The sequence below is a fragment of the Gasterosteus aculeatus genome, chromosome 9, assembly GCF_964276395.1.
Source record: "Gasterosteus aculeatus chromosome 9, fGasAcu3.hap1.1, whole genome shotgun sequence".
Lineage (NCBI taxonomy): Eukaryota > Metazoa > Chordata > Actinopteri > Perciformes > Gasterosteidae > Gasterosteus > Gasterosteus aculeatus.
The window spans coordinates 14,187,825-14,215,742 of record NC_135696.1 but is presented as its reverse complement, the minus strand read 5'-3'; the positions used below and the strand labels follow the sequence as shown (position 1 = coordinate 14,215,742).

The 27,918-nt window shown below is 43.5% G+C and overlaps 1 protein-coding gene across 17 annotated transcripts in view; it reads right to left on the bottom strand.

Moving 5' to 3' along the window:
* LOC120824872 (uncharacterized) overlaps window positions 1-27,918 on the bottom strand; it is a 68,416-nt gene that overhangs the window by 22,209 nt on the left and 18,289 nt on the right. For 6 of the 17 annotated variants that reach the window (XM_078109016.1, XM_078109019.1, XM_078109022.1 and 3 more), the window contains exons 40-42: window positions 27,608-27,801; window positions 27,278-27,342; window positions 26,994-27,142 (exon numbers count right to left, since the gene is read on the bottom strand). The exons of 2 other annotated variants lie outside the window; for them this stretch is intronic. In XM_078109016.1, coding sequence (XP_077965142.1) covers window positions 26,994-27,142; window positions 27,278-27,342; window positions 27,608-27,801 — 408 coding nt within the window. Of the gene's footprint in view, window positions 1-24,276; window positions 24,831-25,065; window positions 25,206-25,295; window positions 25,361-26,588; window positions 26,885-26,993; window positions 27,143-27,277; window positions 27,343-27,607; window positions 27,802-27,918 lie in introns of those variants that run through there. 9 more of the 17 variants (XM_078109030.1, XM_078109032.1, XM_078109031.1 and 6 more) reach the window with 7 other exon arrangements.

Here is a 27,918-nt window from a genome sequence, read left to right as displayed (position 1 = left end):
ATTGGATGTGACCGGATCTTTAGATGCGGGAGGTGGAAGGTACTCCTCTACACCAGTTTAGGGCCAATAGAAATCTTTCCTTCTCTGTCTTTCAAGGGTTATAAAACATGATGTTCTTGCTGATAGTTAGTTGTTCTTCCGGCCTGTGTGCTGCCTGAACTGCTCCTGCCTTTGCAAACGCAGCGCTGATACTTGACCTGTGATCTGACAATAAATCTCCCAGAACGAGAGAAGTCGTTCGGCTGAATTTTTGATAACCCCGACCAGGCTCCAATTCTTGAACACGTATTCTTACAGCATGCAGGCAACGGAGTGGGTGTCTCTGCAAGCTGAACCACAACGAGGACTGAAGCAAGTTGCACCCTAGTCTCCAGCATTGCCTTTTCTCCTTCCGTGTCCCAGGATCTGGCGGCATCGGCTTTCCAGCAACCCAAACATGTAGATGCAGAGAAAGAAGGAAGGAAGAAGATATGACACATGACACACCTTTTCTGCTGATATGGAGGAGAAATCCGCACAACTGGATCATAGCTGTAGCCTCCCAATGACTCCACCTGGATCAAAGCAGTTGCTGGGGCTGCTTTACGATTACATTACATGACATTTAGCTGACACGTTTTTCCAAAGCGACTTACAATAAGTGCATTTCAAGCCGATTTACAACTTGCTATAGCTAAGAGCCATTATAAGTATGATTAGGTGGTACAATTAGTGTTTTTAGTCAAGGTATAGACTGAAAAGGTGTGTCTTTAGTGTGCGGCAGAAGATGTAAAGACTCTCTGCGATCCTGATGTTATCAAAGAGCTCATGCCATCATCTAGGAGCCCGGACAGCAAAGGGTCGTGATCTTGTTGAGTGTTTTGCCCTCAGTGGGGTAGGAACAAGCCATTTGGCAGATGCAGAGCGGAGTTTGCAGGTTAGGATGTAGGGTTGGACCATGTCTTGGATGTAATACAAAAAGGTTTTATTAACTTTTAATCACCAAGGCCTTAGGATTGTTTCGTCAAAATTTAGTGGCTGTGACAAAGTCGCAGAGTGGAGGTTGTCAAAGTATAGCTTCTATTATATGCGAAAAATAGAGGTAATGTTCACAAAAAAAATTAACTGCCTTCCTCTTAATTTTAGAGCATGGTCCCAAGACTTTTCTTTACGTCTCCCTATTATACATATGTCCAAAAATTGTCTTTCATGTAGGTCAAACGAGGCGCTGGGGCTACTTCATTGACAACTGCCAGGGGGCGCTATGGAGGCGATTGAGCATTTCTGAGTCAAACCTCCACATCAGCTCTTTAATGTCATCACCTAGGACACTGACAGAAGTTTTCTAGAGTTTTTGAGTTTGCCAAGGCACCAAACTATCTTCTTGAACTTTCATGCAAAGACAGTGTCGTCACGGCAACACGTTTTTCAAAAACTACCAATATTCACTGTTAATTATCATCAAAGCCTTTAGGCTTATATGTAAGGATTTGAGGTTGATTGGATAAAATGGCTGGGAGATACACATTGAGTGTAAAACTTCTGCATTTAGCTAAGCAAATAGGTGGGGCTATAATTTTTTGAAAATCACTGCGTGGGAAAATTTTGGGGCGTACAATAGCATCATGAATTAGACATTTCGGCCCGAAATAAAAATGTTCCTTGGAGTCATAACATTTTACGTTTTCAAGAAAATCGACCGAAAGCAACAAAAATGGACGCCAGGTCACGCCCTGGTAGTTTCACAAAAAATCTTGATTTTAATAAATTTTGACCATCCAGTAGTAAGGATTCATTTTCCCGAAAATGAAGTGGATCGGGTTCAAACTCTCGGAGGAGTTTGTTCGTTTGCAAATCCAAAATACGATGGAAATCGCAAAAAATGAGCAAGACTTCAGAGAACGACTCCAGCGCCCCCCTAAAGTTCAAATATTCTGTAGAAATCAGGGTATTTTGTAGAGCATATCCAGTCAATTGGTGAAACTAGATAAAAATCTCCCAGAGGAAATGTCCCTAGGGGGCGCTAGATAGCTATTTTTTCGAACTGAAATGTGCGACCCCCAAAATATCAACATTTTCAAGAGTTTTTAAATATGTTAAAGGCCTCAAAAGTGCGATTTAGTGCAAGAAATAATAAGAATAACTCTTCAAAACACAATAGGACTTTCGCCCGACTTGCAGTCGGCTCAGGCACTGAAAATACCCCCATCTTTAAAACCATTTGTAGAGCCATGAAAGGAACACATCAGGCTGTGAATAATGTCATGGTGTGGGTTTGTTTCCTGTCTTATAGTTCCCTGCCTCTTGTGTCTCTGGGTTAACTTCACTTCTTGCCTTGTCATCCCCTGTGATTGTCTGATTGTTTCCACCTGTGTCCAATCACCTGCACCTCCCAGTGTATTTAAGCCCTGTGTGTCATGTCATGTGTCCTTTGCTTCGTCATTACTGAATGTTCGCAAATTGTGCCTGCTTGTGTCCTTTAGTGTCTTTTGAGTTCCTGGTCCCCACCCGTGTTTTTGCCACTTGGAATTTTTGATTTTGACTCCTAAAGTCTTTTGTCGTCAACTCTGCATTTGAGTCCTGCCTCTGCCTACACCCCGATCGTGACAAATAAACTACGTAATTTACAGAAAAACACATTCATACTCTTCAGAGATGACTGTAGACGTCCAGAATGTTAATGCTGTCTGCCTGGGGTATTAACAGCAGTTGGATATATATGGAATAGAATGCTATTATTACTACATTTGACTTTCAAGAGCTTATAAACCTTTATACATAGTTTGATAATAATTTGTTCGAGAGAGAGAGAGAGAGTTTTAGAAAAACCTTTATTTTACATAAAACAATATCAATAAGATGACAATCTAGCAGGTATATAATATAAAATATATATAGCATAATCAATTTAGCATAACATGTACGTATAGTTTAATCAATTCAGTATAACCTATATAGTGCAATTAATATAATATAATCAAAGTCGATCTGGACTCTGTCGTTCCAGCATCTCCTTCTCGGTCAGTAGGCTGCCCCGCTCAGGATCCTCCTCAGCCGGACGGACGCCTCACTCGGTCCCAGTTCACTCAGCACTCCTTCCGCTTTGATTTTAGAAAACCTTTATTTTACTTTAAAAAAATATGAACAATCAAAAAAAAGAAAAGAAAAAAAACATAGCCGTACAAACCAGTAGCTTCTCACATTGTATTGAAAGGAGGTTTAAAAACTAGTTCTTCCCCAAGCACACAACATAATATTTCATCGTAGCACCATTTTTCATTAAAATCTTGCCTGTTATCCATGCTATTGAAAAACCTAAAATCAACCCAGATTCTAGCTCTGATTCGTGCAATGAAAATATTGAGGGTTTCCTGCCCTACTTTCTTCTACTTTGTTTTTCCTACTTGTGTAGATTGCCAGTTTCGCATCTCCAACCAAGTAGTTCATCAGCTTCCATTTGGAGGCGTTCGCTTTCTTGAAGCCGACTCCTAAAATGAAAGCTGCCCTGGACCAGGTCTCACCAAACCCTTTAAATACATCCTGCAGTGTGTTAAAGAGGCGACAGAGCCTCTCACAATAATAAAAACAGTGGAACACAGTCTCCTCCTCCTCGCAGAACGGACAACGTTTAGAGACTGTAGGGTTAATCACAGAAATAAAAGCATTAACAGCAATGGCACCGTGTAGAATCCTCCACTGAAGATCTCCGGTTCTTTTTTTCATGGGAGGTTTGTATAAAACCCTCCACACTGGTTTCACGACAAAGTTTAGTTTTTGCCTCCACACAGTGTCAGCTCTCTGGTCCAGTTTGTTCTTATTGAGCACTTTAACACATTTTTTGTAGATTATTTTCCCCTTCACCATATGGAAGTCTAAGGGTTTGCGGTCTGCTTCTTGGAGTAGGGGTCATAAGGCCCCATGCAGATTCGAATACATCCTAGATCCGGAAAGGGATCTGTAGCATCTGGAGCCTCCTCTCCTCTTCTGTACTGCTGCAGCATCTCCATCTCATCTTCCGTCAACCTCTCTGCCCACCTGCTTAGGATCCTTGTGCTCTGCCGGATAGATTTTAGCCTGAGTCGTGACGCCACTGCCGATGCGTCCGCCAGTTCAGGACCAGCTATATCCACCAGTCCCCCCAGGGTGGTGGTTCCAGAGGAGCACAGCATGCATGTCAGTCTTGGTGTCGTCCCGTCCTGGATATCTAGTCTGGCTCCAAACACAAGCGGTTCCTGAAGCACCACGTAGGGAGTACGTGGGTTCTGGTCTCTTCCATTTAAAACAGTTCCATGCTTTAAGAAGTGACTGATAAAACGGCGATAATCCACCCAATTTACAAAGGAAAAAGTGCGGTATCCAGTCCCAGACCAGCTGCCTTCCTTAAAATACAGTCTGTCACCCCTCTCCATACCACATCTGTCTGGCCTGTGAGATACCTTTGTAAAAACTGGATCCTGAAGGTGGTCACTCTGCTCTCGATATGCACGAGCCCTTGCCCCCCTTCCTCTTTGGGTAAAAAGAGTACGCTCTGTGGGATCCAGTGCAGCCTGTCCCAGAAAAAATCTGTGAGGTTGGCCTGTATCTTCTGTGTGAGGCCTTTAGGGGGGTGCATGCAGGCTAGTTTATGCCACAGAGCCGATGACACCAGATTGTTTATCACCAGAGTCCTGCCTCTATATGACATCTGTGACTTCAGCCACTTCCACTTAGCCAGTCTTCCCTTCATTTTCTCCACAACCCCAATTCCCAGTTCTTCTTAACAATACATTCATTCCCCACATACACGCCAAGGTATTTAAACCCGTCTTTTTTCCAGGTCAGCCCCCCCCGGTAGGCTCGGCAGACCCTCCCTCCAGTTCCCTACTGCCAGTGCCTCGCTCTTTACCCAATTAACCTTTGCGCCTGACAAGGTGCCAAAGTTTTTAACAATTGTGGTCAGTGCACTGACCTTTTTCTGGTTTCTAACAAAGATGACAATGTCGTTAGCATAAGCTGATAAAATAAAACCTTTATTAAAACCCTTTAAAACTTGACCTCCAATGTTCCCTCTGATTTTACACAACAGTGGTTCAACAACTCCACCGGGATCCCATCTATTCCTGGGGCCTTCCCGCCCTGCAGAGCAGCGTACAGTTCATCTGCCACCAGAAGACTCTCCACCCCGGCATTCACCTCTTCCGGGACCTTTGGTAGCTCTCCACAGAAATACTCAAACAGTTCGATATTGTCCTCATATTCGTCAGAGTAAAGTTCAGAGTAAAAACATGCCGCTCTTCTCCGGATCTTGTTTGTGTCTCTGAGCTCCTGCCCTGAATCAGAGCGTATGGCGTGGATAACTCTGCTCTGCCCATTTTTCTTCTCCAGACCGAAAAAAAACTTTGGAGGCGCATCCAAGACTCAGCGCCCCCTGAGCCTTGGTGCCCAGCAGGTCTGCAAGAGCAGATTCTTTAGATTTGAGATCTTTAATATGATCTTCATTTCCAGTGGATTATGCCAGGTTCTGCAGTTCCACAATTTCAGTCTCCAGATCTCTCATAGATCTAGTGATGTCCCATGTGACATTGAGAGTGTACTGCTGACAGAGCTGCTTTATCTCTACTTTCCCCCGATCCCACCACTGTTTCAAAGACGTAAAACTATGCTTTGTTTCTTTAAAACTGTTCCAAAAAAAACTAAAAACCTCCTTAAAACGTGCATCTTCTAAGAGAGACGTGTTAAAATGCACTGCCAGTATGCACTTTTCGACCTCACATTCGGGATAAAAACTTCGCACAGAACCAGAGCGTGGTCTGTAAACCCGGCAGGCAGTATGCTGCACTTTTTAAAGATGTTGAAGTGATGTTTAAAACAATAAAACCTATCCAGTTTGGCAAGGGAAATTAAATTCCCTCTGGAATGAGCCCACGTGTACTGTCTGTCGTCTCCATTTTCCCTCCTCCAGACATCGACCATCTCATGTTCCTCTACCAACTGCCTCAGTGCTCTTTGTGAAGGCCCGTGAGGTTCCTGGTGGTTCCTCCACCTTCACTCTGCTTAGCACACTGCTTAGAACGTTTAAAAAGACCACTCGTTCAGGCCCAGAGACAGGTGCATACACGTTTACAAAGACAAAGTTGAAGCGTTCAAGTTTTGAATTTACCACCAGCAACCTGCCCTCCACCACCTGCTCCACCTCTAGAGCCTCCGGGGCACATCTTTTGGAAAACAGCATCCCCACCCCCCCACTGGTGTTATGGCTCAGCACCACCTCGCCCCCCCACTCCCTCTTCCAGTCGGTCTCATTGGCCGAGTCACTATGAGACATAAGTCAAACTCTTCCACTCGCAGTTTGAACACTAGGTTTAATTCTTCATTTCTGTTATTTAGCACCATGTAAAGCTGTCTCCTATGGGACAGCACATGCTTTAAGAGTGGAGACTTGGACCCAAAAGACAGTCTTATCTTAACTTTATTTATGCTATCTAAGAAAATTACCACAGCATTGTTCATCCTAGCAGCGGACTTCACGCTGCTGTGACCGACTAGCTCTCCCACTGCCAGGCTGCAGTCCTCCGCTGAACACGGGAACGACGGCGCGATCTTTACGCCGTGTTTCCTGGTCAGCTTGTGCAGATCCATGCTGGCGCTTAGCGCGCCGAGCAGCACACGCTGCCCGACTGCACCACCCGCAAACAAAGACTCTACCACCAGCTAAACGTGAGAGAGAGAGAGAGAGAGAGAGAGAGAGAGAGAGAGAGAGAGAGAGAGAGAGAGAGAGAGAGAGAGAGAGAGAGAGAGAGAGAGAGAGAGAGAGAGAGAGAGAGAGAGAGAGAGAGAGAGAGAGAGAGAGAGAGAGAGAGAGAGAGAGATTTCAAAGGGTCTTTTATTACATCATTTCGGTTAAAATTAAACGGTTACATATAAACGGTCAATGAGGATCTACAACAAGCCTAAATCATGTGAAGAGAACAACATAAATCACAGATGGATGACCAGAGCGTTCTCGCTGACTGAACACAGGAGGTTCTCCAGACCCCAAATGGTAACAAAGAGTTCGGTGTTGTTGGTCAGTTTGTAGTAGCCAAACTCCACCCTGAGCCGAGCGGCCAGCAGCCCTGTCAGCATCAGATTTGCGTCCTCCGACCCTCCACCACGCACACGGTTCTGTCTCGTTTTCCAAATGGCCAGTTTGGACATTCCTGAAAGGAAGTTTAGCAGAGTGTGAACGTTCTTCTTGCGAGCAGAATATTTTGGTCCGTAAATAAATAGAGGTAGAGAGAATTGTTCCCCTAAGCCCCGAAACCATGCCTGTAAACGTTTGAATAGTCCCTTCAGTCTGGAGCACTCAGCAAACAGGTGGTAGACGGTTTCTGGCAGAGGACAGAAAGGACACCTGTCCCCCCCTCCCGGGTCCAGGTGTACCAGATATTTGTTGGTAGCTATGGCTCCATGCACAACCCTCCACTGGAGGTCCCCTGTCCGTTTGTCCACAGGAGGCTTGTACAGAGACCGCCAGCAGCCCCCCGGGGAGCACTTCCTGCCAAAAAAGTCGACCCACCTTGAGACCTTCACCCCCGTTAGAGAGCGCAAGTTTGAGACCTTCACGGAGACCTGGTATACTGCCTTTCTCCCCAGAGACTCAAAGTCACCCAGTCGTGGTGTCTTCAGGGACAGCAGGGTATCCTCACCTGCTGTCCACTGTCCTGCAGCCGCAGAGACATCAAGGGGGGGGAAGGCGTACTCACACCCACCGTCCCATTGGTCAGAGAGTGATCGGTCTTTTACAAATGACCTGAAACCTTCTGGCAGGGAAGCACAGACCTCCTCCACCAGCCTGAGCAGGAGCCTGTTGGAACGGATGTGGGTCAGCTCTGCCAGGTGAGGGATGGAGATCTTCACCAAGTGACCCAGTTTCACACAGCCGGCCTCTCTCAGTCGGGTTCTTAAGCTGACGGATGTCAGGGCTTGGGATGTGATGAGCTTGCCCCCAAGCAGCGGCTCCTCAAAAAGCCACATCCCTGGTGTTGTCTCACCACTCCGCTTGTGAGTGAGAACCTGCCACGCCTGGAGGACGGACTCGTAGAACACTGTCAGACCAGTTATATCTACTAGCTGGGGCTCAAGCAGGAAAAGATGCTTATCATACCCCATGCGTCCAGCCCTCCTTAGTAGTACACATGCAGCATCAGTCCATGGCAGGCCGGAACTGTAGAGCAGTCTCTGGGCGGTCAGTAGTCTAAAAGCTGTCACCCGTGAGGCGATGTCCACCAGGCCTTGACCCCCCTCCTGGATCGGTAAATACAGCACAGCAGCTTTCAACCAGTGAAGGCCTGACCAGAAGAAGTCCACAACGGTCCTCTGGATCTCAGCAATCAGGTCCCGGGGTGGAGTTAGAGCCGCCAGCCTGTGCCAAAGGGCCGAGGCGACCAGGTTGTTGACAACAAGGACCCTCCCCCTGTAGGACAGCCGAGGCAGCAGCCACCTCCACCTCGACAGTCTAGCGCGCACTCTGTCCAAAGCCCCTTCCCAGTTCTGTTTCTGAAACTCCTCAGTTCCTAGAAAAACACCCAAAACCTTTAACCCCTGCCTACCCCATCTGAGGTTGCCCGGTAGTTTTGGTGCTTCTCCATTGGCCCATTGACCAACCTGCAAGGCCTCACTCTTCCCCCAGTTCACTTTGGCTGAAGAAGCCCTCTCGTAAGTGTTAATACAGCTGCTTAGGAGCAGGATATCCCTCTGATCCTTCACAAACACGTTTACGTCATCAGCATATGCTGACACCATCAGGGGGGGGCGCTGAGGCAGTCCAGGCAACACGACTCCAGACAGACGGGATCTTAAAGTGTTGAGGAGTGGTTCAATGGCTATGGAGTACAGCTGCCCAGAGATGGGACATCCCTGTCTGATGCCTCTCTCGACCTGAACTGGACCGCTCAGCGCGCCCCCCGCCTTCACCAGACAAGTGGCTTTTTTGTACATCGCACCCAACAGTGACATAAACCCTTCACCAAAACCAAAAGCTCTTAAAGTGGAAAAAAGAAAATCATGGTCCACCCTGTCAAAGGCCTTCTCCTGATCTAGGGCAATGACACCAAAATCAATATTACACAGTTTACCAATGTCCAACAGGTCCCTCATAAGAAATATATTGTCCATTATGGATCTGTCTGGCACGCAGTAGGTGGCGAGCACCTTAGAGAAAAGTTTGTAGTCCGTGCACAACAACGCCACCGGTCTCCAGTTCTTCAACAAGGACAGATCTCCCTTCTTAGGTAGCAGGGAGAGTACTGCGTTTCGGCACGATGTTGGTAGCAGGCCTGTCTGCGAGCTCTCCTGCAGCACCTGCCACAGGTCGGCTCCCAAACAGTCCCAGAAGTGTTTATAAAAGTCTGCAGGCAGTCCGTCGAGTCCAGGGGCCTTACCAGCAGCCATCTGACCCGCCGCAACAGTCAGCTCCACCAGGGAGATGTCAGCATCTAGGAAGGCCTTGTCTTCTGGGCCCAACTGTGGGAGACCTTGAAGCAGTTCTGCAGCACTCTCGCAGTGGTCGGCCTCTTTCCTGTAGAGGGCGCTGTAGAAGGCGACGGCGTGCTGCCTCATCTCAGTCGGATCAGCTGTCATCTTGCCGTCAGGGAGGCGGAGACACACCATTTGTTTGGCCCGAGAGACAGACCGCTCCAGGTTAAAGAAAAAGGATGTAGGAGTATCCATGTCCCTCACACTTATAAACCTTGATCTGACTAGAGCACCTTTAGCCTGTTCCTTTAGGAAGGACCCCAGTCTGTCTTTTTTCTGCTGAAGCTTGTGGGCATCTGTGCTAGTGTGGGGGAAAAAGCTGTGCTCCATGTCCCTGATCTCCTTCTCTAAACACTCAGTGACTTTCTTGACTTTGTAGGTGGAGCCGCTAGTGTACTGCTGCACAAAGACTCGAATGTGGGCCTTTCCCACATCCCACCACAGACTAAGTGACTGAAATTCGCTCTTCCTCTTCCCCCAGATCCCCCAGAAAATCTTAAATTTCTCACAGAAGTCCCTGTCCTGCAACAGCTTCACATTAAAGTGCCAGTAGGAGTTGGATTTTTTGGTTGGTGAGATATGGAAGTCTAGGGTGACCAGGTGATGGTCTGTGAAACCCACTGGGAGAATGTGGCAGTTTAATAGGCGATTACCATAACTGGAGGACACGTAAACCCTGTCCAGCCTGGCTGCTCTGATGTTCCCCTCCAACATTTTCACCCACGTGTACTGCCTCGCCCGAGGATGTTTGACCCTCCATGCATCCTCCACACCTGCCTCAGCAATCACCCGGGACAGAGTGGCAGATGACTGATGGTGAGGCTCCTCCCCTGTCCTGTCTAAAAAAAAGTTAACAGTACAGTTCCAGTCTCCCCCCATCACTATACACTCGTCTTGGTCGTAGTGCAGCAGGGCATCCCTTAATTTGAGGAAGAGGTCTGTTCTAAGAGGGCCTTGATTCGGGGCATATATGTTAATGAACACAAAAATGATGCCAGCTATGGATGCTTTGACCACTAGTGCCCTGCCCGCCTCCACTTCTGTAGAGGAGAGGATGCTAACGTCCAGCCCAGGTGAGAAGAGGACGGCCACACCTGCAGACAGGTTGGTCTCATGAGACAGGACATACTGCCCCCCCCACCACAGACCCCAGTCCACCTCGTTGTGAGGGTCGCTGTGGGTCTCCTGCAGAAAGACAATGTCTAACCTCTTTTGTTTGATTATTTCTGCAGTGACCGCTCTCTTCTGGCGGTCCCTCCCACCATTTATGTTTAAAGAGCCCAAAATCACCTTGTGCATTAGAAAGAGAAAAGAAGCAGTGACGCAGACAAAAACAGGAAACTGTAACACAAAAAAGGAGTGCAGCACATTCATCCCAAAATCAATCACTGGTCCTCAGCCTCTTGGAACCCTTCACTCCGTCTCTCTCCATTATCTTCCTGAGAATAGTTACATGCTTCTTCAGTCTGAAGCGCTTTTTCTTATCCAGAGAGTTATTATCATAAACTTTCTGCAAAAGCACAGCAGTTCTGATGAATTTAGCACCGTCTGGGAAATAATCTAAAACCTTGATGGACTTCCCAAACGTGTCATCCAGGAAGCTGTTTATCTCTTCCAAAGAGTACACGTCTCCATCTGCAGACATGGAGCCCGAGTCAGAGAGGTTATCTGATTCACTGTCGCAGTCCATCGCCTCCTCCTCTTTCTCGGGCGGTGCCCCTCCACCCATTCCACCTGGGGGGTCAGCGCTGCTGCCTACTTCACCTGCTCTGTTACAGTGTGCAACACCTTCAGTCTCTGCCCCCTCTTCCCCCACACAGTTCTTTTCCTCAGCCTTTTTCCCATCATCCTTTTTTCCTTCTTTCTGCTCCCACCTATTGTTTGTTTTCTGAGACTCTTCCTTTCCCTCCTCACTGGTCTTGTCCTCAGCTCCAAGTCTCATCTCCACTCCTGTCCTGTCATCTTCACTCGTTGTTTTGGCCTCTTGATTCTCATCCTCTTCTGCTCCTCTGCCTTCCTCTCTGCACTTTGTGCTTATTCCCTCTGCCACACCTCTCTCCTCCTCCCCTGTCCTTTCCACTTCAACGTTCAGCTCCTCTGCTCTTGTATTTTCTATCTCCCTTTCCCCGTTTTTCACTCCCTCCCTAACTTCCGTCCTGTCTTCCGCTCCTGTTTCCTCTGCTCCTTCCTTCTCCTCCACCCCCCTCCTTTCTGCTGTATTAATACCGGTAGTTGGGCTCTGATCCCTCTCATGTGAGCCCACCTGTCTGCCGTGACTCACCTCCACTCCTGTCTCAGCCGGCGGCGCATCGCCTCCCGCTGGCTCGTCATCCATCGGCGCCCCGGCGCCACCGAGCCCTTCTGCCGGTGCGGGCTCCGATTCTGCGCGCTCTTCGGCGGGCTTGTGAGGACAAGCGTCACGCTTGTGCCCCATTCCCCCGCACAGAAAACACTTAATGCTACCCGTATTTGCGTAGGTCATATAGTGACCCTCGCCGTGCTTCACTCTGAAGGACACCTCTAGCGTCTGTGAAGGACATGTGAGGAACATGGACACTTGTCTCCTGAAGGATTGGACATGTTTAAGTTTATCGCTCTTGCAGCCCAGTCCCACGGACCGGAAACCACTCGCAAGTTTTCCGAAGCGCAGTAGCTCGCGCTCCAGCACCTGGTTGGGTATGAAGGGGGGGACACCTGACAAGGTAACCCGCGTAGAGGGCACCGCGAGCGGTGACACCTGCAGGTACACCCCGTCTACGGTTACGCCGCTTGCCACTAGCTCCGCCACCAGCCGCTCCTCCTTCAGGAACACCAGCAACCCCCGGTTCACGCGGGAGGCGTGGGACAGGTTAGCGTGCCCCACGCACTCCCCGATGGCCAGCAAGACAGCTTCTACCGGGACGCCGGGGTCGGGCTGGACCCGAACCCCATGCCTCAGAGACGGCGTCTCGGAGGACGCCATTCCCGACACGAGGCACGGTCCTCCGTCCCCTAATCACCACCAAAACCCCAGAACCACTACAGACTACCGTTACTCACTCACCCTGTGAAATAAGAGGAAACGTAGAAAGACAGTCCTAGAAAAGTCACCAAACTCTCCACCAAACTCACCAGCTCACCACGCACCCAACCGCCATAGAGAGAGGGAGAGAGAGAGGAGAGAGAGAGAGAGAGAGAGAGAGAGAGAGAGAGAGAGAGAGAGAGAGAGAGAGAGAGAGAGAGAGAGAGAGAGAGAGAGAGAGAGAGAGAGAGAGAGATTTTGTCTTTTGTCTGCCTGTCTTTGTTGCTTAACAAAGTTACATAAGGTAACTCTGTCCAATCATTGTCTATAAATGTGCATGCCCTCTCCTAGCATAAAGTAGCCTTTTCTCTTTCTTCTATAATGGAAACACACTCCATGTATCCATTTGTAGGATAATATCTACACTGAAGCTTAAAATTGAATGTTGTTTTTATTATGACAACAACATTATTAAAATTGACTTTGATGCTCAATTGGGATGGCGTGGCCGAGCTAGTGGAGCGACAAAGGTAGTTTATGGGTTGCATGCACCTTCATTCACTGAGTGGAAAAAATGAAAAAGTGAATAAATGTCAATGTGTCTTTGACTAGCAGTATGCATGTTCTACTCTTACAGAAAGGCCAAGGGGTAATGTGAGAGCCCTGTGACCTTGATTAACAGCACACAAAAATGTAAACGAAACATTCATGGGGGGAAAGTTGTACAGACCCAACCAGGATGAACCTTGGGGCAATGCAGCCCTCTTCTGGTGTGTCATTCCTATTGCACATACAGTATGGTAGGGGGCAACTCATTTCAGGTTCGGGCCAGATACTGCCCACTTCGATCGAACGCGAACCGGACAATTAAAAACAGTCGGAGGGGTGGCGCTGACAGTCCGACCGGCGAACAGTGCGGCCGACAGGGAGGGGTGTAGGATTTGGCCAGCAGGCCGCGAGTTTACCATATGTGGAGTATGGGAAGATGACAAGTTGTTTTGAATATAGATAGCTGGATTGTACAGTCTGTATTAATAATAAAATTGATGTAAAAATTAGACTTACAATGTAGACTTTCGCTAAATGAATAAAACACATTCAATATGAGGCGCTAACAGATTTGGCCATTTTTTGGTAGGGCCAGCCAATCAGTTTCAGTAAACCCATTATCCCATGATTGAATTCCATGATTCAGTGCAAAACACGCTTTATGCAATACTTTACAGTTAAACTGTTGGAATAAATGTTAAATATTTAATATAATAAGGACATCTTATTCATACAATTCAGTATATTAATGAATATATATTATATAGTGTAACGGACAGACATGTTCTGTGAACGAGGTTACACATTTACTGACTGTATAAGGTCAGTGAAGGGCTCACGATGTGATGTCAATCATCTTAGTGCCGCCTATGGAAATGTGTTGTTGTGATGTTGGTGGGTGTCTTGAAGTAAAGACGAAGAAGACACATGTCCAGCGCTTCATTGGCTACAGAGTCGCTACAATAAAAAACAATATTCAGCCGCAGCTGGGTAGCGATGAACTTTAACACGTTTTTTGGGTGGTATGCTAGAGATGTGCTATACCTCAACTTATTCTGATTCATGAGCTGCACTTTCAGCCAGAGAACTATTGTTGTGTTTGTCTATGTACCACAGAATAGCCTAATTAATAGACCTGTGTTTGAGATTTGATCATGGATTTTAAGGTCCATCAGTCTGAGGGTGATAAACACCGGTCCGAACAGACTTGATCCCCAGTAATTCGTAAAGTTCTCGCAGTGTACGTGACATGAACAAGGTCAGTAAGAAACTCTTTTGGGATTCCGACTCGGGACTTGAAACAGAGCCCGCGCAACACTCTTTGTGGAGATGTTGCACAACGGCACTGCCTCGGGATATCGTGTTGGGTAATCCACTAGAACGAACACAAAGCGATATCCCTGTGTGCTCCGGTGAAATGGCCCGATGAGGTCCAAACCTAAAGCCTAGTTTATGCTTCTGCGTTTTCAGAGCGACGCAAGGACACGCAGACGCAAGAGCCCCTTGAGTGTCCCTTGCGTGCCTTTTCACACCTCCTTGCGTGCGTCGACCCATTTTTCGAGGCTTGCGCAAGCCCTGCGATTGGTCTGCTAACTACATCTTTTCCGAAGTCTCATATTTCCGTTTTTATAGCACAATACCACCGTTATTAAAACGAAGAATGTTTACAAGAGAATGCATCAGAATGAAGAGCTTTTGTCGGAAGAAATGTGTAAATATGATCACTTCTACAACCCGTCACTAGCGGACTATAAGGACGCGCGGATGGCCTGATTCATGGAGGGCATTCATGGATCTCCGCAAATGTCGGCTTGCCGGTCGAGGGGGAACAAAGTTGTGGAGGAAAATTCGGGACAGATGTGTCCGTGAAAAGCAACATAACACTAGTGGCGATGCACGGGGCAATAAAGTCTTTGATAAATAAATAAACAAATCACACACAAAGACGTGACTCTCTAGGTCGTCTTCGACAAAAAAGGTTACTCCCCCTGGCGGTGAATTGGGTTTTAATTACATTGGAATGCAAAGTAGCAGCCAAGGGGCAGGCAGTCATAATTACAGGTTTATATGTAGTACCTGCAATTATCGAAAGCTTACTGTAATGCGTTAATCCATGTTGTGTGATCCTTCCATCTATACTGTGTTATAATTGTATGAGGAAGGCAATTATTACCGGGAAGGTTTCTCTACTGGTAATTTCATTTCCACATTGAGTAGCAATCCAATGCTGGAATCTAGTATTTCATCCATCCTCATATCATTTCAACCTTTTTTTCAATGATCATTGAAAAAAACAACCTTTTTGGCAATGATCATACATCATTCAACCTTTTTTTCAGTAGTTATAACAGATATGTTGTATTATGTACATGCAGTTATAACAGATATGTTATAACTACTACTGTTATATGTGTATCCAGGCAAGTCTCTGTCACCTGTGATTCATTTTTCCAAAATGGCTGCCAGGAGTGTTCTTTGAGAACCTTGCCTCTTAGAATCTAACAAAAATCTACTGAATCCTTTCTGGTATTCTCAAATTTAGTGGTTGATTGACTCAAGTTGCATTTTTTCAAATTGGGTCTCAATATTGGGCCTACCAGGACCTTGACAAACTGATCTGTCACCATCAACATTTGCAACTTTCATCTACTCCCGGTACATCCTGGTAAGACACATTATGCCTCCTAAAAATGCTAAAACATCTCTTTGTGAGGAGGACGCTGTTGTTACAAAGAGTGTACTCTCCCAGTTAATGGAACAGCAGAGAGGGATCTATAAGGATATGTTATTGCAGCAGCAAGATAACTTAAAATGTTTCATTCAGCTGATCATGGATGGAACTAACAAAAGATTGGATGGTGTGATCAGAGATGTACGGGAGCTGAAGACTAGCTTTTTACCCAATCAAAGTTTGAGGAGGAGAAGATGGGATGCACTGAGATTGAGTCAAAGATAAGGGCATTTGAGACAAACATCACTACTTCCAGGCAGGAATTGGACGCCATGTTCAAAAAGCTTGAATACATTGAAAACCAGAGCAGGAGAACAAATATTTTAATCGACGGCATTGGTGACGAGAAAGGAGAGAATTGGTGTGAATCAGAGAAAAAGGTGCGAGAAATGTTTTCAAAAAACTTGGACTTGGATGGAACGAATATGGACATTGAGCGTGCCCAGAGACTTGGTCAGTTTCAGGAGAGGGGAAGGCCAAGGAAAATTGTTGTTAAACTTCTTTGTCTTAAAGATAGATAGCTGATTCTTTCTTCTGCCAAGAAATTAAAAGGCACTGAGATCTACATTAACAAATATTTCTCGGAAGCTGTGTAACTGAGGAGGAAAGAGTTGTGGCCGATGGTGAAAGCTGCAAGAGAGGGGATAAGGTGAGTTTGAAGTATGATAAACTGATCATCACCCCAAGGGATGGACAAAGTCAGTTATCGACCTAGTGATCATTAAAGCTCAATTTTATATATGTTTGTGTACATGCATGTGTGCAGGACTTATGTTTGTAGCCCACTTGATGAAAATAAAATAACTCGGTGTATAAGATATTCAACTAGATTATAGTATAGGACTTATTTACTTTCATCAAAGATGACCAGTATAAATAAACTACCTAAAGGTTTAATACTTGCGCATATAAATATATGTAGTCAAAGCAACACAATTCAAGACCTGTTTTTATTTTTTGAACAAAACAAAATAGACATACTTATGATTTCTGAAACTCATCTGGATCACTTCATAGACAATTCAGATGTTGATATAGGGTTTTTTTCAATTTATAGAAAAGATCGAAACCGGTTTGGAGGTGGTGTGGCCATTTATATACGGGATCATTTCCCTGTGAAATTGAGACACGACTTAATGGTTGATGATATTGAAGTGTTATGTTTATATGTACATCTTCCACATGTAAAAAACGATTATTCTTGGTTGTTGTTATAGGCCACCTAGTGTCAGAAATACGTAAATGGTCTATGTAATATGCTAGATAAGGTGACTGAGGAAAACAGAGAGCTATACTGGCTGGGTGATCTAAATATTGATTGGCTGTCTGATATTTGTTGAAGATTAAAACCATGACAGACACCTGTGGTTTATCTCAATTAATGGATCAACCAACGAGAGTTTCTAGTAACAATACAGGATCTTTAACATCAAAATGTATTAATCATATTTACACTAATAATCCTGATATGTGCTCAACACCTATTTCTGTAACAGTTGGCTATAGTGATCATAACTGTATTGCTGTCTCCAGAAGAACTAAGCTACCTAGAGCCTCTCCTAAAATAATTTTGAAGAGATCTTACAGGGTATTTATGAGGAGAGTTTTTTTAATGAATTGGATAATATTGAATGGAATTCGATTAGTGACATTAATGATGTGGATGCATCCCTTGATTTATTTATAGATTGTTTTATGAGAATTGTTAACAATCGTGCTCCATTAAAGAAATTTACAGTTAAAGAAAAAAGTGCTCCTTGGGTTGATAACGGGGTTAAGGAGCTTAATGGCTCAAAGAGAAGAGGCTAACAAGGTCGCGGTACTTGCGGACTCTCTTGAGGACAGAACATTTTATTGTATTTTAAGGAATCAGGTGACCAAGGAGAATAGAGTGAAACAGAAAAAAAAATTTCAGAAGAGAATTGACGATAGTGGTACAGATAGCAAGAGAATGTGGAATGTACTCAATGAAATCATGGGGAAAAAAATCTACTTGCACTTCCTTTGTTGAATTGGATGGAGTTTATTTGACTAAGCCAATACAGATTGCAAATTATTTTAATGATTATTTTGTTAATACGGTTTTTAACTTTAGAGAGACAATGAAATGCACTATTGGTTCCAACTCAAATGAGCTAATTGAAAGATGTATTATGAAAGATAAAATGTGTAGTTTTGAATTTAATCAGGTTAATGTTGTACAGGTGGAAATGTTGTTGAGATCTTTAACTGTTGGTGGGTCTGTTGGTACAGACAACTTGGATAGTCGGCTGTTGAAGTTATCAGCTGGACATATTTCTTAACCAATCTGTCACAATTTTAACAGATGTCTGATTAGTGGTGTGTGTCCAAAACTTTGGAAGGAGGGCAAGATAATCCCTTTACCCAAAGATACAAAATCAACTTTCTGTGGCCCAAATAGTAGGGCTATTAGCATTCTGCCTATTCTAAGTAAGTTACTGGAAAAGATTGTATTTGAGCAAGTACAAGATTACTTTTCTAACAACAATTTGACTACGATGTTTCAGCATGCTTACAGGAACGGTCATTCCACCTGCACTGCAATGACACAAATGTCGGATAGCTGGCTAACAGCAATTGATAACTCAATGCTAGTGGGTACAGTCTTACTAGACTTCAGCTCTGCCTTTGATGTAATTGACCATGACATTTTGATTTCCAAACTCATTAGTTATGGTTTTACTTCATCAGCAATCAGGTGGTTTAAGAGCTATTTGTCGGAGAGGTCGGAAAAGAGTTTATTTTAATGGTGCATTATCTTATAGCAAGTCCCTGGATTGTGGTGTTCCTCAAGGAAGTTGCCTCGGACCTTTATTATTTTTGATTTTTACGAATGATATGCCGTATATACTCAGTAAGGCTACATTAACTATGTTTGCTGATGATTTCACTCTTTATTATGCAGCCCCCACATGTTCAGAGCTTAATCAGGTTCTGTCTTGCAAGATGAGCAAATTGTATAACTGGATCAAAACAAATAAACTTGTTCTAAATATTTCAAAAACTATGAGTATAATATTTGGTTCTAAGCATAGACTATCTGATAATCCGAAAATTAATGTACAAGTAAATGGTCAAAATGTACAGCAGGTAAAAAAGGTAAAGGTAAAAAAGGAAGCTTCTTGATCTTTGGCTGGATTCCACATTGTCATGGTCTGATCACATGAAGCGGTGGCTAAAATGGGTACAGCTGTATCAGTAACGCGTAAATGTGCACAATTTATAAATTCACGGTTGTTCAGTCGTGTTGTTGGTACATTGGCTTTGTGTCATCTGAATTACTGTTCTGTTGTATGGTGTGCTGCAGCAAGCAGTCATTTAAAAAAATTACAAGTGGCTCAAAATACGGCTGCAAGACTGGTTCTTGGTTGTTCTTTGCGAACTAGTGTTGCAGAGATGCATGACCGTCTTGCTTGGCTGGTGGTCAAGCATTGACTATCTGCTAATATGTTAGTATATTTTCATAAAATCATTAACACCCGGATTCCTAAATTTCTTTATGACAATATAATTTACTATTGAGATATGCATTCACATTACACAAGAGGGGTGAATAGTCATCAGATTTCTTTACCCCTACCTAAATCTGACTCTATGAAGAGGACCTTGTTTTATAAGTCAATTGTGCTTTGGAACAATCTTCCAATGGGGGTTCGTGAAATCAAGGGGAAAAACTGGTTTTAAAAAAATATTAAGAATGTATTTGTTTTCAACATCATAACATCGTCTGGAATGGTTGAGCGAGGTTGTATCATGTGTCCTGGTGTTTTGCATTATTTTTTATTACTTTAATCAGAATTGTTGCTTTTTCTTGTCTTTTGTCAAGTCAAGTCATTTTATTTTGTATAGCCCATTATCGCAAATTACAAATTTGCCTCTGAGGGCTTTACAGTCTGTACACATACAACATCCTCTGCCCCGAAACCCACCATCGGCACAGGAAAAACTCCCCAAAAAATGAAAAAACCCTTACAAGAGGGAAAAAAGGGAAGAAACCTTAGGGAGAACGTCAGAGGAGGGATCCCACTCCCGGGATGGACAGACTACAATGGATGCCATGTGAACAGAATGAACAATGTATAATACATGCAATTCCTATGACAGAAATGATAGTAATGAAGTAGTTGTGAGTAGTAAGCCAGGCGCACAGCAGGACCACTGCAGGGACAACCACCATCAGATAGAACCACAATCTACAGAAGCCTGTGGGGAGGGAGAGCACAGAGATTTTAGGAGAGGGTAATGTCGGTTTATGAGTAAAGTAATATGATTAATATCTAAAATAATGATGATGATGATGGCAGCAGCAGGCGTCAGCATGGCCACGGTAGGTGTCAGGACCAGGGTCCTGAAGGAACCACGATCTACGGAGACCTGATAGGGAAGAAAGCACAAAAAAAACTCCCGGAAAGAAGCTGAATTAGTCATGTGCATTAATAAAACTTGAATTATGGTACGAGAACGAGAGCGTGAGAGAGGAGCTTGGTGTGTCCTAAGAATTCCCCCAGCATTCTAAGCCTATAGCAGCTTAACTAGGAGCGCAGTTGCCTTGTAGGGCAATACGGTGTTACAAGCTCTTGAAGATACAACGGTGCCTCACCAGCAAGTGCCTTGTAGGTGAGGAGAAGTACCTTAAAATCTATTCTTGATTTAACAGGGAGCCAGTGCAGAGAAGTTAATACAGGAGTGATATGATCCCTTTTCTTAGTTCTTGTTAATACACGTGCTGCAGCATTCTGAATCAACTGGAGAGGCTTAAGAGATTTACAAGAGCAGCCTGATAACAAATAATTACAGTAGTCCAGTCTGGAAGTGACAAACGCATGAACTAATTTTTCTGCATCACTTTGAGACAGGAAGTTCCTGATTTTTGATATGTTACGTAGATGAAAATAGGCAGTCCTTGAAGTCTTCTTTATATGCGAGTTGAAGGTCATATCCTGGTCGAAGAGAACTCCCAGATTCCTGACGGTGCTGCTGGGTACCAGAGCAATTCCATCCATAAAAACTGTATCACGTGACAGCTGGCTTCGAAGGCGCTCTGGGCCTATCAGGATAACTTCCGTTTTTTCTGAGTTTAGCATCAGGAAGTTGCCGGTCATCCAAGTTTTGATGTCTCCAAGACATTCTTGAAGTCTAACTAACTGGTCCGTCTCTTCTGGCTTGATCGACAGATACAGTTGGGTATCGTCTGCAGAAGAATGGAAGTTTATGCGGTGTTTCCTGATAAGATCGCCCAAAGGAAGCATATAGAGGGTAAATAAGATCGGTCCAAGTACAGAACCTTGTGGGACTCCGTGACCAACATTGGTGGTCTTTGAGGATTCACCATTTACAAGCACAAACTGGGATCGGTCCGATAGGTAGGATTTAAACCAGCTGAGTGCAGTTCCTTTGATACCAATTAAATGTTCTAGTCTCTGCAACAGGATACAATGGTCTATGGTATCAAATGCGGCACTGAGGTCCAGCAAGACAAGAAAAGAGATGAGTCCTTGGTCCGATGCAAGTAAAAGATCATTCGTAATTTTCACCAGTGCTGTTTCTGTACTGTGATGCACTCGAAATCCTGACTGGAAATCCTCGAACAAAGCATTGTTTTGTAGAAAGTCACATAATTGATTTGCGACGGATTTCTCAAGGATCTTAGAGAGGAAGGGAAGATTAGAGATAGGTCTGTAGTTAGCCAACACCGCTGGAGCAAGAGTAGGTTTCTTAAGAAGAGGTTTAATTACAGCTACCTTGAAGGACTGTGGTACATGTCCTGTCAACAAAGACAGATTCATAATATCTAATAAGGATGTGCTAACTAAAGAAAAAACTTCCTTAAGCAGTTTGGTCGGAATCGGATCCAAGAGACAGGTAGAAGATTTAGACTTTGAAAATAAAGAAGTCAGTTGATCAAGGTTGATGGAAGAGAAGGCATCCAAACAGGCATCAGGGCCCACTGCTGCAGCCAAGGTTCCTACATCTGAGGACAGGTCGCCACTGGTTGAAGGCAGGAGACCATCAATTTTCTCTTTGATAGTCAGAATCTTATCATTGAACAAGTTCATGAAGTCGTTACTAGTGAGGTCCAAAGGGATACACGGCTCGACAGAGCTGTGACTCTCTGTCAGTCGGGCTACAGTGCTGAAGAGAAACCTGGAGTTGTTTTTATTTTTCTCTATTAATGATGAGTAATAAGATGCTCTTGCGTTACGGAGAGCCTTCTTATACGTTTTAAGGCTGTCTTGCCAAACTAGTCTAGATCCTTCTGATTTGGTGGAACGCCATAATCGTTCAAGTTTCCGCACAGTTTGCTTTAGGTTCCGTGTTTGAGGGTGATACCACGGAGCAGACTTCCTTCTTGTTGCTATTCTTTTTTCCAGAGGAGCAATAGCATCCAGCGCCACTCTCAAAGAGCCTGTAGCAGTATCGACAAAATTATCGATCTGAGACGGACTGAGGTTCTCACAGGAGTCTTCTTGTATCTTGAGGCAGGGCACTGAACTTAGAGCCGAAGGAATGGCTTCTTTAAATAAGGCTACAGCGGTATTCGATAAGCGTCGACTGTAGAAACCTTTGGCAGGAGGAGGTGGTTCTGATAGTAGAAATTCAAAGGTTATCAGACAATGGTCCGACAGGAGAGGGTTCTGTGGAAAAATTGTTAAATGTTCAATCCCAATCCCATACACAAGAACCAAGTTGAGAGTGTGGTTAAAACAGTGAGTTGGTTTATTTACACACTGACAGAAACCAATTGAATCTAACAATGAAAGGAATGTTAAAGTCACCCACAATAATTACCTTGTCCGTTTTAAGGACCAAACTCGTTAAGAACTGTGAAAATTCAGAAAGAAATTCTGAATAAGGACCTGGGGCCCTGTAAACTATTACAAAGAGAACCGGCTGGATTATTTTCCAGGTCGGTTGCGAAAGACTGAAAACCAGGCTTTCAAATGAGTTATAATCCACCTTAGGTTTCAAGTTTATTAAAAGGCAGGAGTCATAAATAGCTGCCACTCCCCCCCCCCCCTCGGCCTGTGCCTCAGGGAATATGGGTATTAACATGACTCGGAGGAGTCGCTTCATTTAAACGGAAATATTCCCCATTCAACAACCACGTTTCAGTAAGACAAAATACATCAACATAGTGATCTGATATTAGTTCATTTACCAAAACAGCTTTAGATGACAGAGATCTGATATTCAAAACACCCCCTTTAATCCTCCTATTTTGTTGCACTATTGCATTATTAGTTTTAACTTTAATTAAGTTATTTACTACAACTCCTCGGTTGTTTACCTTTAACTTAGATAAGTGTGTCCGTGGGGCAGACAAGGTCTCTATAGGGTTCATTATGCTGAGTGACTGCTCAGATTGAAGCGCAGAGAAGTGTGTAAAACTGCGACTCTGCTCCCTGGTCTGAACTCTAGGTCATGGATTAAGTCCACTAAGAAACTGGGTCAGGTTCTTTGAAAGAAGTTCAGCTCCGTCCAAAGTGGGATGGATGCCGTCCCTCCTAATCACACCAGGCTCTCCCCAAAACGTCTTCCAATGATCAACGAAGCCCACATTATTTACTGGGCACCACCTCGACAACCAGCGGCGGAATGACGACATGCGGCTGTACATGTCGTCACTTGTCAAGTTTGGGAGGGGGCCAGAGAAAACTACGGTGTCCGACATTGTTTTAGCGTATGTACACACCGACGGGACGGCTAGCAGGAGCGAACGCTACGTCTATGTGGCCCGCACCGGCTACGGGGGGGGGCTGGGTAACTACAGCGGCTAACGACTGAGCTTCCATGGTGCGGAGCCGTGCTTCTAGCTCACTAAGCCTCGCCTCCAATTTATCAAATATACTACACTTCTTACATGTACCGTTATCCGTAAGGGAGGCAGAGGAATAGCTAAACATGTGACACACCAAGCAAGAAAGAGCAGGAGAGGTAGGGAGGGAAGACATCACCAGGTTAGCTGCTAAGCTAATGCTAACGCTAATAGAAGTAACGTTGACGCTAAACAACGTCCAAGCAACTATTCGATGGAGCGAAAATTTGCTAGGCGGCCTCACATCGATAAGAATTCACTGTTTGTGATGAAAAATATCACGCTACAGTCAACTCAGTATAGCTAGAGCTGTGAAAAGTTCGATGACATCAAACACGCTGGCAACAGGAAGTGACGCAATAGGCTTACCGTCCCTGGGGGCTAACAAGTTTCATAGGATGTTTTGTGTGTGTATATATATATATATATATATATATATATATATATATATATATATATATATATGATATATGTAAGTAATTGTGATTGTGATTACTGTTCTTTTATGTATTTTTTTTTTTGGACCCCAGGAAGACTAGCTGTCGTCTCAGCGTCAGCTAATGGGGATCCTTTTAAATAAACAAAAAAACAGATATGTAGAATATTCATCACAACAATAAATCTGAATGTTTAAAATGTTCTATTTATTCATAACAAATATAAGAAAACCAAGAAACAACAAGGTAGCTGTAATGGATACATTTTAATAATTATTGATTAACTATAATACCCATATTTATAAACATCGGTGTTGGAAACATACAGAAAGTATCCGTATTCAATTTGAAGAGTTAAGCAATTACAATCAATACATGTTAAATATTTTGTATATTTATATTTCGTTGTTTCTGGCATCACAGTACATCAACTTCACACTTATTCCTTCACCTGCACTTCACAATTGGATGTAAATTGTGTCCTGCTTAGGATATCCTTAGTCCTGTAATTGTTTTAATTGATAATAAAAATGTACATGATCCAAAACGTACTTTAAAGAAGCATTTTCAAAGCAAAAAACGGTGGAAAAACTGCCTCAATCTTTGACAAATAATACACATCTTTTTACCAAATGATGCTGCTTTGATAGATTTCATTATGCATTATTTGTATGTCTTTTGTTACCGTCAATTTCTGTTATAGGTCTACCAGCATCTGTGCTACAGCCAGCAATGTAAGGGAAAAGACTGCCAGTGAGCCCATTGTGGCCATGGAGGGGCTGCCTGAAGTTGATGTGGACTCTGAAATATTAGAAAAAACAAAGACTTTTGTGATTGTAAGGCAGCACAATATCAAAATATTAGCTAAAAACTAAGCTGCATCCACAAACTTCAGCCCTTTTACTTTTGTATTTAAAAATGAATAATAAAGAGTTACAAATATAAATTGTTACATGCATTCAATAACAACAGATTAACATATATGAACCATGAAGTTAAAACGATATAGTTTCATTTTACGTCACCAACAACTTACGTGCAGAAACGCTGCCGAGTACGATGTCGAGGGAGGAATTGGAGAGCAAACTGCTGAATTGTGCAGTCGCAGTGCCTGCTTGAGGAACTGAGCTCTTATCTTGGAACACAAGTGTGGTGTCAACTTTTACTGATCCACTCCTATAGTGACAGACAAAAAAAAACGTTTAAAAAAAATGTATGAGGCAAATGTATAGAAAAAAGTACCCAGTGATTGAAATCTATTCTTACGTGAAATTGTTAATGAGGGTGCGTCTGAAAGATGATGGATAGCTAATCCTAGCCACTCGGTTAATCTGAAAAACAATTTGCAGTAAAAAAATGAATACGCTGGTTGCAAGCACAAATGCACAATTTCCCTAACTGCTTGGTCAATCAAGGATGTTGCTATGGTTATTTTGGGAACATGTGGAACATAAAGGAATCGTGAACAGAAAAATCAACCTTCCAACATACCGCAATAATCACTGAATCATAGACATGTTTATATTTAATTTTTAAAACATGGATCGTACATACCGCTTTTAAATGCAGCAACAGCTCCATGACCCATAAAGCTTGAATTATTTTAACAAGAGATTTACCTAATCAACAACCTCACACTTTGTTTTGCCTTTCTATGACAGTAATATTTAGTCAATTTTCTATTTTTTTTGCCGAATTTTGAATGGAAGGAAAAAAGTAGAATTTTCTCAAAGATGGTATTTTGTCTTTGCTGGAATTGTACCAGGCTTTGAGAAAGTTGCTCTGGTGAAACATGACCTTCCAGCCACTCAACATTCTGCACTTTAATTATGCCATATTTGCACAGTTATGCAACGTTTGCACTACCTTTTTATTCATATTTACAACACTGCTGCTTAATGTATATACTGTTCTATGTATATTTTAACACTGTAACAATGTATTTGTATATACTCTGCACTTTATCTGCTATCTTGCAAACTGGTTAGATACTAAACTGCATTTCATTGTCTCAGTACCTGTACTCTGTGCAATGACAATACAGTTGAATCTAATCTAAAACAAAAATTTAGGACAAAATTTAAGATATAATCTAATTAATTGTATTTACTTTGTTCACTGAGTTTAATTGTTTCACTAACATCACTTCTTATCATAACTACAAAATGAGTTAGTTCAATAACAAGTGCTCTGATCAACTGGCCACTCATGGTTACCAGCTAAAGTCGTCCAAATAGTTGGATCTGTGAACTCTATAGGGGGTGATCATGACAGTTGATCAGATGACACATCAATTCCCCACATATGTGGCCGCTATTTTTCACATACATTTGACCAGGTATTGCGAAGTAATTTATCTTCATCAATGTAAAAATTGAGGAATTTCAGAAAAAAGTACATTCCTACAGTGAGAGTGCAAAATGAGAATTATTTCTAAAAAATATATTATTTTCACTCCTATTTAAATGCTTCTGTTTCTTATTATATCCATTGATAAGTATTGTAACAATGAAATTTAAATTGATTTGCATAAATTGTTTTACAGCAAATGAATCTTACCTCTTTGATGACTTCAGCAGCCAACGTCTTAAACGCTGCTGAGGATGGGTTTGAGAGGTCTGGTGTGAATCCTCGGCTGAGACTGAACAGAAGGCGAAGGGTTCCCTCACTGGGTGTCGGTGGATCGGTGGATGCAGTTGGGGCCGCAGTTGAGGCCGCAGTTGGGGCCGCAGTTGGGGCCGCAGTTGGGGCCACAGTTGGGGCCGCAGTTGGGGCCGCTGTGGCATTAGTGGTCGCAGTTGGGGCCGCTGTGGCATTAGTGGTCGCAGTTGGGGCCGCTGTGGCATTAGTGGTCACAGTTGTTGATGTAGAAAGTAAGGTAAAACAAAATTCATCTGGTTGTAGAATTTGCAGCAGCTTTGGAAGCAGTAACATAAAACAAACTAAACATACTACATCTCTTACTTGCAACAATGGTTGACACATTCACTGAAAGCGAGAAGTTAGAATTGTTGGACGCTGCCTCCACCAGAGTGACTCGCACATCATTAACGTCTGGCACTGAGGTGGCATTGGCAAAAATCAGTTCAGACTCTACCACCACTGAACCTTGTCTGTAAGAGAAATAATCATTATTTGTAAAAGAACAAACTTGGTATCAATGGTTAATATTTTTGAGATGACACTAATGGGACACACTGTAGATTATTTTCCTTCTTGAATGTTTGATGAACAATCATGTCAAATACCTGAAAGCGCGTATCAAAGATCGAAGGAATCTTCTCCCAAATCTGGATCTATAGATGTTATCAAGCTGAGGAGATGATACGTACAAATGGTTAAACAACATCTCAAAATTGGGACAGAGGTTTTGCAAGGATTTGTAATAACCAAACTATTATATAGTTTTAGTTGTTAATACTCCTTTTCATATCAAAACTGGTGAGTCCTAGATCATAGATTCACTAAAACATGGCTACAGTATTGACAGTTCTGCTTCCCGTATATGGATATGCAAGCTCCCTGTTTTTGATTTAGATCTGGACAGAAGGTATAATAAGAAAATTCAGTTTACTTACTGCGGCTGTTACTCTGTTTGCTAAATCTTTGAACTTTTGACTAGTTGTATCTGCAAGTTGTTGTTCAAAGGTTTCGATCAGGCTAAATCTCAGCTGTATCGTTGTGTCTGGTGCTGGAGGAGCTGTGGTCGTCGCCAGAGAACCAGTTGTGATGTTTGGTGATGTTCCATTTACTAGTGGAGAGGTGGCATTTTCTGGAAGTATAGCAGAAATAAACTGGTTATGACGTGTGCAAATTAAGGAAAATCACATGACTTTGTGCAAACCTTTTAGAACTATTCAACTTGAAGATAGTTCTCATTCGTAATATA